The sequence below is a fragment of the Polypterus senegalus genome, chromosome 17 (genome assembly GCF_016835505.1).
Source record: "Polypterus senegalus isolate Bchr_013 chromosome 17, ASM1683550v1, whole genome shotgun sequence".
In the NCBI taxonomy this organism is placed as follows: Eukaryota; Metazoa; Chordata; class Cladistia; order Polypteriformes; family Polypteridae; genus Polypterus; species Polypterus senegalus.
This window is the reverse complement of record NC_053170.1, coordinates 93393148-93407189: the sequence shown is the minus strand read 5'-3', so window position 1 is coordinate 93407189 and position 14042 is coordinate 93393148. Positions and strand designations below refer to the sequence as shown.

Here is a 14042-nt window from a genome sequence, read left to right as displayed (position 1 = left end):
GGGGCTTTGGCTTCAAAATTTCAAATCTTTATTGGCACAACTAGAAAGAAAGCCTCAAAGCCTCAAAGCTTCACAAGACTTCATTTTCCCATCAGTAATAGCCGCTAACTCCAAACTATCACACAGTTCGAATGCCATGAACACATAACCCCTTGTCTGACCCAAACAGCAGGTTTCCTATAACGTACAGAGCCTATAAAAAGTATTCACCTTCTTGGTGGGTTTCACATTTTATTGTTATAAAATATTAAATTATTTTTCTATGTTTATCCACAGACAATGCTTTTTAATGTCAAAGTGAAAATAGACTTCTGCAAAGTGCTCTAAATTATTTTCAAGTATAAAACACAAAATAAACCATCGCATAAGTGTTCGCCCCATTTCACGTCAATATTTAGCAGATGTCAGCCATGACAGCCTTGAGTCTCAGTGTTCAGATGTCTCTCTATCAGCCCTGCCAGGTTTCTTCATTTTCCTTCACTAAACTGCTCAAGCTCTGTCAAGTGTCATGGAGATCACGAGCGAACAGCCTTTGTCAACTCCACCCACGAATTCTCAGTTGGACTTGCATCCAGGACAATTCACATTGTTGTTTTGAAGCCATTCCTATGTACCTTTGGGTTCTTGTTAGAAACTAAATCTTTTCCCACGTTGCAGATTTTCCCCGTATTTGCTGCCGTCATTTTACTTTCACAAGCCTTGAAGGGCCTTTAATGAAGCTGCCCAACATTATGATGCTGCTACGGCCACACTTCGTGGTGATGATGGCGTCTTTTTTGATGTGCGGTGTTCAAACATGGCGTTTAGTCTGAGAGTTGAAAAGCCCTGCTTTGGTCTTATCTGACCACTGACCCTTTTTCATGTGCTCCTGCTGAGATGTCCTGTGTGTTTTTCTTCTCTTTGCCAGTCTTCCATAAAGCTGAAACTTGTCAAGCCCTGGGAACATTTGGTGTCTGCACAGTCTCTTCATTCTCATCCATTGTAGCTTGTTACTCCTTTAGAGTTCTCGGCGATCTCTTGGTGGCCTCCTTTACATGTCTATATTGGAGGATTATGGTGGACGGCCTGCTCTAGTCTGCCATACTCTTTCCATTTCTCATTGACTGATTTAACTGGATGTTCAGTGACTTGGATCTTTTCTGGTTTCCATTCCCTGCCCTGTGCTTTTCATTGGTTTTCTTTTGTTTTCATGCTGTAGGTTAGCCCACCATACTGACTCACACAAGTTGTAACTTCAACATCCAGGAGCATTTGGACTACAATCTGAAACCTTAGACGGTGGTTGACGTAATTCCTTCAGTGATAATTCAGGAGTGTCAGATGAAAGAGGTGGGTATTTATGAGATCAAGTATTGTGTGTTTTACATTTGTAATTAATTTAGACAACCATACAAAGATCTGTTTTCATTTTGACATTAAAGAGTTTTTCTGTTGAATGATGTCAAGAAATCCAAATTAAATTGTCTGTGATTCAAGGTTGTAAAACAATAAAATACAGAAAGTTCCAGGGGACACTTTGTATAGGCACTGTCCCCACTGCCTGATGTTGTCTAGTTTTGGAATACAAGTAAGCATGTTCAACAGCCGAAAACAGTGCAATATTAAATAATAACCTTTTATTAATCCTAATAATCCATGTCTTGACATGTGCTGAAGTGTCTGCTGTGAATGACAAATCAGAGGCAGAAAAAAAAGAAGGGTGACAGCAAAAGAACGAGAAATAAATGAAATATGCAGTCTAGTATTTGTGAAATGGCTTGGCCATGACTAAGTAATTGTGTGTGTGCGCACCATGGCCAGCAGTCCTGCGTCCAAAGAGAATTAACATTTGTTTGAGGACACCAAACCGCCCTAACGCAATCCAAGCAGCAAGTGCTGCATCAGATGGCCTTACTGGAACAATGAATCTGATGGGTGAATTAAGGGCTAAAAGCTCTTTGCACTTTTCATGACACATGAAAAGTTATGTGAGCAATAACCCTTTCTATTAATCCCTTTCTTTGCTGAAGGGCCTCCTCAAGTAGGCGGCTGACAGAAGACAAGATCCCGATGACACAACCGGTTTTCCAGGAATGATTACCATTTGAATTGTTCAAGCTGTGCAGCAGCAGGGAATATATGTTCTCTTTCATTGTAGCTTTGAAATACATTATACATTTATTGTAACTGGAACATCTCCTTGCATGAGGTAGTAAATTTGTATTACCGAGGTTTCAGATGTGGCCAGGTCCTCTAGCTGAAGAAAAGAAGTCACGACTGCTAGACCCATTTAAATGTACAGGACCAGTAATTTTAGTAATAGCATAAAATGCTAAATGGGATGTGCATTGTCTTAACTCAGTATTCATTTGTGATTTGATTTATAATTAACAGTGCAAACATTGTATTCATTCATCCAACCATTTTTGAAGCCATAGGGTCACACGGATTGAAGCCTATCCTGTCAACAAGGTGTAGCAGTAGGGGGCGCTATTGCTCCCTTGAACCATTATTTATTATAATAATAAAGTGCACAAAGCACCACCATTCCACTATTCTCAATAAATAATACACTAATCCAATTTAGCACAATCCTCCACTCCCAGACGTGTTGCCCACCTACCACCCAGCTCAGCTCGTCGTCGTCTGGGAGCTCCCACAGTCCTTTTATAGTTCGTGACCCGGAAGTGCTCCTTAACCTGCAGCCCATGTGACTTCCTAGCACTTGCAGGTCAAATCAAAACTCTTCTTTCTTCATTAGCCCGGAAGCACTTTATTTCTTCCGTCCTCGTGATCTGCAAGTACTTCCGGGCTGTAGAAAAACCAAATGTCTCTGTGTCTCCCTGCAGCGTCCCCTGGTGGCCCCAACGTTATCCAGCAGGGTTGTGTATTACAACTCCATATTCCATGATGTCCTGCTGGAATTCGGGGCATCTCCACATTGCAGGGAGGGCTCCATCTGGCGGCTTGGGGGTCTTGGCTGAGATAAGCTGCCAGCCATAGTCCACAAAGGCAAAAAGCAAACCTGGCCAACCAGGGGTAAGAGTGAGTAAATCAGCTCTTATAACTAATATATAATGCGTCATTACTGAGCGATTAGTAAATACAAGTTTACATTTTGTGGTACTGTACAGTGTACTGTGTTTCTGGCTATGCAGCGTGGCACCCTGTGGCTTACATGGCAGATTATGAAGCACAAGGTAGCAGGTTCAGTTCCCAGCAGGAACTCCTTGTGTAATAAAACATCATTTTAATAGCTTGGCCTACAATTATATAAAATAACATTTATTTTGAAAGCTGTGAGAAAAACCTGGCAAAGAACTGCTTAGGTTGTATGACCTTTATACAGTATAAGAGTTAGATATTATTAGAGTTGAGATTTTTTTTCCACTGTACTTTTCTTTACCCAAGGTGTTTTAGAGATATTTAAAATACATACGATACTGTAGGTGGGTGGCACGGTGGTGCAGTGGTAGTGCTGCTGCCTTGCAGTAATGAGACCAGGGTTCATGTCCCTACTGCATGCTCATCAGGTTGATTACGAACTTCATTTTGGCTCCGCATGAGAGGGTTGACTGTGCATGTTAAATAAGGGACTGATGAAGCAAGAAGATTAGGCATCAGCTCCTTGTGGCAATGCAAGGGAGAAACTCAGTTAAGAAAATGGATGTTCACAAAAGCAAAGCAACAGAGAGGCTTATTCTACTCTGTAGTCCTGGAGCTAAGTGGCTTTCATCTTTCAATACGCCAATGTAATCTTGACAGATATGTCTACTTACAGGCAAAGCCGAGCGTATTGTCAGCCATGACAACTTTATCAATCATCGGTTATTGAATGGAGTATGCTAGAAACACTGTGGAAATGTAAACACACACAATAAGGAAGGAATCTGTGCAAATGACTAATGACTATTTTATTTATAACAAAAATGTCATTACCTCATAAAGTACGGAGACGGTGGCCATGGCTGTTGACGCACCCCATTCTTATGCACAATGTCAAACATTTTTACACAGGTGCATATCTTTTATATTTTGTGCACCAAGCTATGTGAAGTAAACTTCCCCCCAGGGTGACTGAAAGTGCCAAGTGCCGCCATCCTTTGAGCACATGATAAGTCACTGTAGCAGACTTAGATGACATGTAACATTCAGAATAAGACTGGTTCTTTGTTCCTGGTTTCTTTAAGTGCCTCGGTTCATAAAATTGCATTTAAATATGCAACACTAAAAGAAGAATGGCACTGAGCCAAAGACACTTACACCCTGCAAGTTATTTCTTTTGTTAGTTTATTCATTCATTACCTGAACCCTCCTGTTCCAATACAGGATTGCAGGGTGGCGTCTGTCGCAGTAGCATGGGATGCAAAGCACAAACCCACTGTGCATGGAGCGCTAACCCATGCCACTGTACTCTCCTTCATTATATTGTCAAATTAGTTGTGCTCTAACCAGCATGTCTCAGAAATGTGGGAAGAAACCCATGTAGACTAAGAGGACGTACAGAGCCTGTGCTGGTACTTACTATAAATTGAGATATGCAGAACACAACGATGCTGAAAATGAGGTTTGTGATTTCTAATATGAAAGACACTCATCTTCAAAGCAATGGGAGGAAAGAATGAATAAGAAATTTGACTATTTAATAAAGATTGTGCACAGGAAATGGGGTAGTGAGATGGAATCCAAAGTCTGCCATTCTAGCCTCCTCTGTTCTAATAAATAAATAAATAAATAAATACAAATTTTTTGTGGCCATCAACTACAGGATAAATCAGCTCGTACATGAAAAATAAGTGCCAGGGACCAGGTGTTCAAAATCTTTAAAGGGGTTGTGGACAAAGGCAGTCCTTTAGATTTCCATCATTATGCGCAGGCTGACAAAGAAGCCAATGTGCATTTAAAATAAAAAGATTCCTTTTTTTTTTTTTAATGAGAATGAGGTTAAGATTGGAAGCCAGTTAACTAGTCTTGTGGTATAAACAGATCTCTTGTTATCATTAAAGACTGAACAAGATTTTTTGGGATAGAAGCCTGTGATCTAATGACCAAGGAACACTCTGCAGGTACTGTGTGCCATTATAAAATTCCATTTGATTGTTACATTCAATGTCCTATCCATGCGATCTCCTTATGGGCTGTTCATTTTAGAGAAGTGTGTTAGGGTACATGGCTCAGAGTCAATCAAAACAGCTCTTTCTTGGTACATCCTTACAATAAAACATGATGCTGCAAACCAAGACAAATTGGTACGAGAGCTGTCCAGTGGCGCTGGGGCTGAAACAACACCTTGATTGGCAGCAGGGAGCTGAAAGAATGTCCTGCAAGACATCCCCGCTGTTTGTATGAAGGCTCTACAGCCGCAGTCTCGCCGAGTGTGCACTTAGGTATGGTTTTGCCCAGTAGTGGACTGTCACCCTGTCTAGGATTATTTTGCTCCTTGTGTGGTGCAACCAGTGTAACCTTACACAGGTACATCTGTTTAAATTCAAGCCATCCATCTTCCAAGACAGAGCTGGGTCATAGGGAAGCTGGAGCCTATCACACTGGGCACAAGGCATGAACAATCATTGGACAGGGTTCCAGTCCATTTCATGGTGAACACACATACGCTTCTGTGCCAATTTGGCATCACCAATTCACCTATTCATCTGTTTTTGGAGTATCAAAGAAAACGAGAGCACCTGGGTGGAAACACACACAGGGAGAACATGCAAACCCCACACACTGAATTGCTTTATCGTGAGGCAGCATTGCAGCTACCACCGTGCCACCTCTCCTGTGTAAATCACTGGCAGCCATTAATGCTGATTCACTTCATGTGACCTGCTGCAATCACTGTGGTGTTTCAGCACCAGTACCGTTGGACAGCTCCCGTGCCGAATTGCTTTGCTTTGCATATTGTAAGGGGGTACAAAGAAAGATCGACTCGGATTGACTCCAATTATTGATTTTTAAAGAACAAATGATGGCACGTAGTGCCTTTCTCGTTCTACACCACACTGAGAAGTTCAATCGATAAAAACTGTCGGGCTCTCGTTGAGAAGTATTTAAAGAATAAAGTCGCATTTAATTAACCCAATTAAACTCTTCCTGGATGTGATCAGTGGTGCATTTAGCAATCTTCAGCTGTGGCCTGCATTTTTAAAATGGACAACATTCGAAAAATGGAAAATATCTGTCATATCGTGCGCATCGAATTCACATTTAAACCGCGCGATCGCCAATTTAAGATTAAAACCGCCTTCAATATTAAGCCAAACTCTTCATGTGGCCGCTAAATCAGTTACAAGTAACAAGCGAGATAGAACATGGATAGATGATTTTTCAAGGATAAATTAATCTGGCATCCTAACCAGGTGATGTTCCTGCCTCGCGCCAGGTGCTTGCTGGGATTGGCTTCAGCCTCACTGCTAAGGATATGTGCGATAGGATGGATGAATGAAGTAAGTGGCGTGGGTCCTAGGGGTGACATCAGAGGCTTTGGACCCTGATTTGTTGCGCCAAGTCAATGATCTTTTATCAAGAATGTACAATAATAATATCGGTAAACCCCTGATCTCTTAATTCAGATTAATCAGATTAAGTGATTCTGCCCCGTAATCACTGCGCGTAAAGCTAAAAGAGACAACACCACCCGCCTCAGCCCCCCCAAGCCAACTAAAATCCTGATCTCTGCAAATCTTAACGACGCCCCTGGATGAAGTCATTCTGTCAGTAACTAAGTTTTACCCAGCAGTTTACAGTCCCTTAATCGAGGTCCGGGTCGCTGGGTGCGAGTTTATTTCTAGAGGTTTGTAGTGGTCGAGCGCTGTACTGAGTTAGCCATTGTTGATGCAATGAGAAGTCAAGCAAAATGACACATTTTATTTGCCATCTAAAAATATTACAATATGCAAGCTTTCGAGGCAACTCAGGCCCCTCCTTCAACTGCCTGAACAGGGGCCGGAGTTGGCATCGAAGCCTGCGTATTGTAATCTTTTAAGTTTGCCAATAAAATGTGTCATTTTTCGAGAGATTTAGAAGCAAGTGTAAGGCAGAGCCCAACAATAGGTGGCGCTCCAGTTCACTGTAGTGTACACTCAGGTAAAACCCAAGCTCACTCATACGGAGACAATTTAAAGTCACTCGCTAATTTAATATGCATAAGTTGGAGGTGAGGAGTAACATGGAGAACCTAGAAGAAAACACGGGCAACTGGGCAGGAATTTTACATTTACGTATTTTAGCTGACACCTTTATTCGAGGCGACTTTTAGCATCTGTGATACATTTTGTTACATTTCTTTTTCCAGTAAGGATTTTTTTTGTTAGAGGGATGAAAATAAATCTTGTAAGTCTGAATAGGAAGACGAAGTGTCCGGTCCCTTTATGGCAGAACGTGCGACAGTACAGTGATGGTCGATCTTGACATAATTTAGCGCAACAGATCGTCACGTGATAAACGCCCTGTGACTGGTCGTTTGCCTCCGCTCGAAAATTCGGCCGTTTTAAAAAATGAACAACAGCGTGTCCACCGTGGAAGGAGGAGATCTGCAAAATTATTGTGTCCCTAATTGCCGAAACACGCGTGACAAGTTTATCGCCTACCAACATGAACTGCAAGGCCAGTCCAGTTCATCGTGACTGCAGATTATAAGAGTGCGCTGATGAAAACATTTGGGCAAAAACTCAACCATCGGTTCATTTTTATTGCTGTGCGCCCATCTTCTTAGGTGTATAATATGTGAACTCCTCGCCGTAAGCAAACACTGACAAAAGGACAACGAAACGAAAATGCAAACTTGTCAAAGCTTTTTAGCTTAGACATCCAAGTTCTTAATCCGGGTTTGTGCACACACCTGTGTCTAACACGGGTATCTTCAAAATCAATGGAGTTGATTAATCTGATCCACTGCAAGCGTGCACGGGATTCTTGAGGCTCGTTGTATCTGCAGCTTGGATCGGCTGTTTGGTACTAAATTGGAGGTCACCAATGGCGTCGCCTTCCCAGGTGCAGATGTTGGTTAGGCGGCTCTTAAATCAGCTCCTGGTGAGTGTGTGCCCAATTGATGGACTGACCCCCTGTCCAGGTGGTGTTCCTGCCTTTAGCCCGATGCTTGCTGAGATACGATGCTCAGAATAGATGGGATTGGATGGATGGATAATGCAAATAACGGAAGGGGCAATCAGATGCTTTAGCCCCTGGTCTATTGCGCCTATCCCTGCCTGGGTAACCAGGTTAAGAAAACGGATGGATGGCTGGACAGACGGATGCCTAGCGTTAATTTTTATGTTTATATTAAATATAAAAGTGAAACGCACTTTATGTGCACCTGATAATGTTTAATGTTTGAAATCCTGAACTAAAGTCGCCCCAAGCCCGGCGCTAAACGTATCCATAAGGCGAGCTTTCGTGGAATGTAAGGTCCTTTTTAGGATCTTCCGTCAGCCCTACAGGTGATTGATGTATCCAAATTTATACTCCGTTTGTGGAAAGTGGCATTTGTGCTTAGATTATCGCTTGATTACGCGCACAATCAATAAATTAATAATAAATAAAGCGACCATCGAGCGCCTGATGTGCATCGATGGATAGATAGGTAGATATCCCGGGGGGTATGTGGTGTATATTGACGTACGCTAATATTACACATATGACATAACTTTGAAATAAAACGCATAAAGGGCATAAGTTCATCGGTAACAAGATATCCGAAGTAATCGTTGGTCTTGGTAAAGACATCTCGCCACCTCTCGTGTAAAATGGAAATCCTTCCCTTCACATTCTTTCTCTTTTCGTCTCTCTTATCCTCTCTTTCTCTCACTCCTTCATTGCCCTTTTCCCACTCACCAATTCTCTATTTCTCCCCGTCTCATTTTCTGTCAGTTTTCCTTTCGGGTTGTCTCCTATTCTCTCTCTCTCTCCCTCTCTCAAGACCCCCCCCCCCCCCGCTTGCCTCAGTGCGTCACTTTGCTCACTGAATACCTGAGCGCCACACAGACGCATTTCTCACACAGACCTGACGGCTCTGGACCCGAAGCCGCCGATCTTCTCAGAAATGGGCAGGAGCGCCACGAGAGGGTATCAGAGTGGAGGGAGCTGTCGCCCACACCATCGCGGGGATTTGTTGTTACCCGTTACTGAACTTAATGTCTTTCGTGGACTTTAGCCAAGTACGATGCTACTTTACTCGTCTGATTGAAGCCGTTTGACTTTACGGGAGAGTTCTGCTTCTGCCGGGAGGCTTGCGTGTTAAAGAAGAGCGGGATCGCGCTTGTGGATAACGGAGGGGACGACTTTGGGTCAACATGAATTTTACGGAGTTCTATGTAAATTTCGGTCACCTGTTCCCTAAGAATCTGTCCCTTCTCAGGCACATTAACAACCCCAGCCTTAAGGAGTCGCTCGCTATGACGGATGATGTGCTGTTCTCTGGCCATGAACCTGGCACCATCGCGCTGATCGTTATCTACGCGCTCTCCTTTATCGTCGGGCTCGTGGGAAACGTCATGGCTCTAAGGGTCTTAACAAAGAAAAGACGGACACAGCTCATCGGGGTCTCCGCAACACGCAGCCTCCTCATCAACTTGGCCGTGTGCGACATGATGGTGTTGTGCATCTGCATGCCGGTCAATCTCGGGCACCAGGTGTACAAAGCCTGGGTCTTTGGGGACTTCTTGTGCCGGGCAGTCCCCTTTGTGCAGGCTGTATCTGTCTCCGCCAGCGTCCTCAGCCTGGCAGTCATCAGCCTGAACCGCTTCTACAGCGTCCACAACCCCCTGAACGCCAGGTACTTCTTTACGTGGAGGAAGATTTGCTGGATGGTCGGGGTGGTCTGGACGCTCTCCTCAGGGCTTTGTGTTCCCCTTGCATTTATGAATAAGACTAAGCGTTTAGAACTACCAGACCGAAAGCATGTGATCGATCTCTGCGTGGAAAATTGGCCTTACTTCAAGCTCAGACAAGCCTATAACTTTCTGCTCTTTTGCACGCTTTATGGCTTTCCGGTGCTTTTCAATCTCATCATCTGCTTTCTCACAATTCGAAAACTGTGGAACCCTGACGACAAACTGAAAGAATACAACAAGTGCACCTTTGCTCAGTTGGAGTCACGACTGAAGGTACGCAAAAAAGTGGCCAAAATGGTGGTGGCCTTGGTCGTGCTCTTCACGCTCTCATGGTTGCCTCTTTATGTGGTGGACATTTGGATCGATTTGAACCTGCCAAATGGGCCTTTGGCTGAGGACGTCGGTTTTGAGCAGGACAGACACGAGTGGATTGTCCACCTTCGACCTTTTGCACAGTGGTTAGGGCTCACCAACTCGGCCCTCAACCCGCTGTGCTACTGCTTTGTGGGGAACTTGTATCGATCTGCAAAGAAGTTTCGAAGAAGCTACGGGAAAAAAATGTCCTCCGTCTTCAACTTGTCCTTGTCACAATCCCAGGGCAGCACTGCCACCCCGATGCTGATCTCCTACAGATACGCGCACGATAACCCGGGTCTGGAAGTCGGAGGCTGGAAGGAGTGTGACGATCCAAGCAGCCGCCTCACGAAATCCAAAAGCATCTCCTCGGTGACCGTGTGCGAAACCGTGTTCGGCTGAGTGCGGTAGGCTGCTCTGGAGGGGAATTTCGGACCAAGTTGTGTGAAATATGACACTAAACGAATAACAACAACGTGAAACGTGAGTATAAATAATTACTCGTGCCACTAAATAGTCCGATGATTCCTTATTTCGTTATGTGTTTATTTCAGTGACATGCGCGCGTCATGAAATCAGCCCTGAAATGAAAACTGTCAAATTTGAGAGGGCGGGTTCTATCGAGTACTGTGATTTGATTGGTGAATCATCCGGTAACGCGGAGGCAAACCTGCAACCATCAAGTGTCATATTTAGATTTCAGCGGTTCCTCAAGACCCACTGTGGTTTTCATTCCAGCCAAATTCACAATTAGTATGGCAAGCCGAATTAACATTTAGAGATATCTCAAAATGGATTTTAAGATATCTGGAAATGCATTTTAGATATCTCAAATTGACTTACAGATATCTAAAAATGCATCTATTTTAAGATATCTAAAAAGCATTTTATGATATCTTAAATAGATTTCAAGATATCTTGAAATGATATGCTGTAGATTTTGAAATATCTGAAATGCATTTTAAGATATCTTTAATGCAATTCGAGATATCTTGAAATACGTTCCTGTGCATTTTGAGATATCGCAAATACATTTCGAGATATCTTAAAATAACTTCCTGTGCATTTCAAGATATCTCAAATACATTTTGAGATATCTCAAAATCACTTCCTGTAACATTTCCTATTCTTTCAATGGGACTTCCTGTCTATTTCGAGATATCCCAAAATGAATTTGAGATATCTTGAAATACACAGGAAGTTATTTTGAGATATCTCGAAATATAATTTAGATATCTTAAAAGCATTCAAGATATCTTGAAATTCATTTTTTTTCAGATATCTCAAATACATTTTTAGATATCTAAAATTAATTTCATGATATCTTAAAATGGGTCTCTGCTCCATTTCAGATATCTAACAATGTATTTCAAGATATCTCAAATTGTATTTCAAGATATCTAAAATGCATTTTAAGATATCTTTAAAAGGACACTCAATTATTTCAAGATATCTCAATAGCATTTTCAGATATCTACAATACAATTTAAGATATCTCAAATACATTTCCAGATATCTTAAAACAGCTTCCTGTCCATTTTCAGATATCTCAAATACATTTCAAGATATCTTAAAATGACTTCCTGCACATTTCAAGATATCTCAAATACATTTTAAGATATCTTATAATAAACAAGTAGTCCCATTGAAATAATAGGCAATTTTACAGGAAATGATTTTGAGATATCTTGAAATGCATTTAAGATATCTTAAAATGCATGAAAGGTCAATTTAAGATATCTGAAAATTCATTTGAGATATCTTGAAATGCAGACACAATTATTTTGAGATATCTGAAACTGTATTTGAGATATCTTGAAATACATTTGAGATATCTCAAAATGTATTGCAGATATCTTAAAATGTAAAGGAAATTGTTTTAAGATATCTCAAAGCGAGTTTCAGATATCTTAAAAAGTAAATTACATTTTAAGATATCCAAAATTCATTTTGAGATATCTCTAAATGTTAATTTGGCTTGCCATACAATTAGTGATAATAGCTGGTCTCATTTAATTAGATGGTCTTTTTTCCCTTCTCTTATTCTACCTTTAGTAAAGCATGGCAGTATGATTTTTACACTTATAAGTCATTTAGATATATATTTCCACTTTTGCTTTAAGCGCTTACCTCTCTTCTATAGTTGTTCAATTTTTTTGCGCCCTTCATTATATCCTAATAATGCTAATTAAAACAAACAGAACTGACAGCCAGCTGAACAACACTGAATGATGAAACGCTGCAATAACTTTAGCGTCAGACCCACTAATTAGTAGATAACAAATTAAACAATCAGATTACCTGTAAAAGCAGAATGAAAACTGTTAAAAAAAACTATCCCCTTATAAGTGCCTAGCATTTCAATAAAAAAAATACTAAAATTAGTTATTTCTCTATTTACTCCAAAACACAGCAACTGAGAAATAACAGTTCACTTCATTTGTTCTAGAAGTCCAACTAAAAACAGAATTGGGTAGGAACAAAAACCTGCAGGCAGAGTGGGTCCCCAGGACTACGTTTGGGAAGCACTGCATTAGATTATACTTTACTTTTCCTCATTAGGAACTTCAAATTTTACAGAAGCTCCGAAAAACACAAGGCACTTCACTCACAGTCTCCTAATAAGGAGTTTCTTGAATTGAACCTGCTGCTTCACACGACCATTCTAGGTAACTTTTTCTTGCACTCCTATCGGAGGCGCACACACACAGTCAACAGCTTTGTGCCACATGAGGATACCGAAGTCGCGCAAAGCACATGCGCCAACTCTGCGAATGATTCACCAATCAAAAAACTGCACTGGCTAGAGCCCACCTCCTCTCAGCTTTGAGGAGTGAAAGTGACAGCCCGTCGTTTCAGGGCTTGTTTTATGTAACAGGTGGTGTGACTGAACAAAGTTAAATGAAGAAATGATTACATAAATACGTATACAAGAAATAAGCAACAAAAACATTTTGTGACACGTGTCATTATTTTGCTCACATTTCATGTTATTTTGTATTTTGTGTCACATTTCAAAGTACTTTTATGCTTTTTGAATATTCATTTATAAGTAATTTTTCCCCCAAGACCCCATTCTAGACTGGTCGCCCTCTATATCTTTATAGCTGTTTATGACAACCTCACCTGTCCAGTCAGCTGTAGTCACGTGCATTGGAAGGCCTTGCTGATGGCTGAGAAAACATGAACGGCTTCCTAGTCCGCTTGAATAAAGTGTTACCTTTATTTTTGTTTACAAAACTTCTGTGGATTATGAAAAATATACATTTTAAAACTGTATGTCTTTAATGTAAAGTCTACATATGAATAAAACTGAAGATTTGTTTTGGTATCCAAGCTATTTGATATATCCTATATGTCCTCCCAACTCTGACTCGTATTCACTTGTTACTCCTCCATGTTGTCATCTGAGCTCGACTGAGTAAAGACAGAGGTCCTCAAACACTGTTCTGGGGACCCCTGTGGCTGCAGGTTTTTGTTCCAACCAATTTCATCCCCAGCGAGCCATTTTTACCTTTAACTGACCCCATTTACGTTGCTGGTCTTTTTCTTTTTTGTTCTGTTTTTTTTTTTTTCCACATTCAGAAAAAGCACACCAGTGTGGGTTTTTACATTTATAAGGCACTAGAAGCAGCATCCAGCATTGCACAGGTACACCATTTTAAGTTCTTTTCTGTTTGTCTGCTAGTCTGGCTTTGGGCTCTTCCAATAATGTCTAACTGCAGAACCAGAGCACCATATGTCACCGCTGGTCTACGCCAGCAGTTATAGGACAGAAGTTAAGGTTAGGGGTGAGTATGGTTAGCATGTAGGAAAAATGGTGAAAGTTAGGGGTCAGTTTGGTGTGGTTACCATATCAATCGATTTGATTTGTGATGA

General features: G+C 41.4%; 1 protein-coding gene and 1 long non-coding RNA gene across 2 annotated transcripts in view; one reads left to right on the top strand and one right to left on the bottom strand.

Annotated features, from left to right (window-relative positions):
- Positions 1 to 14042, bottom strand: part of LOC120517162 — a 55869-nt gene that overhangs the window by 8776 nt on the left and 33051 nt on the right. The gene's annotated exons all lie outside the window — the stretch shown is intronic.
- LOC120517161 (galanin receptor 2a) lies at positions 8963 to 10924 on the top strand. Its single transcript, XM_039739322.1, has one exon. The coding sequence runs from the start codon at positions 9270 to 9272 to the stop codon at positions 10563 to 10565; it is 1296 nt and encodes a 431-aa protein (XP_039595256.1). The 5' UTR covers positions 8963 to 9269; the 3' UTR covers positions 10566 to 10924.

Excerpts from the sequence above, each read along its gene's own strand:
- LOC120517161 (XM_039739322.1), top strand. The coding sequence starts at position 9,270 with ATGAATTTTACGGAGTTCTATGTAAATTTCGGTCACCTGTTCCCTAAG.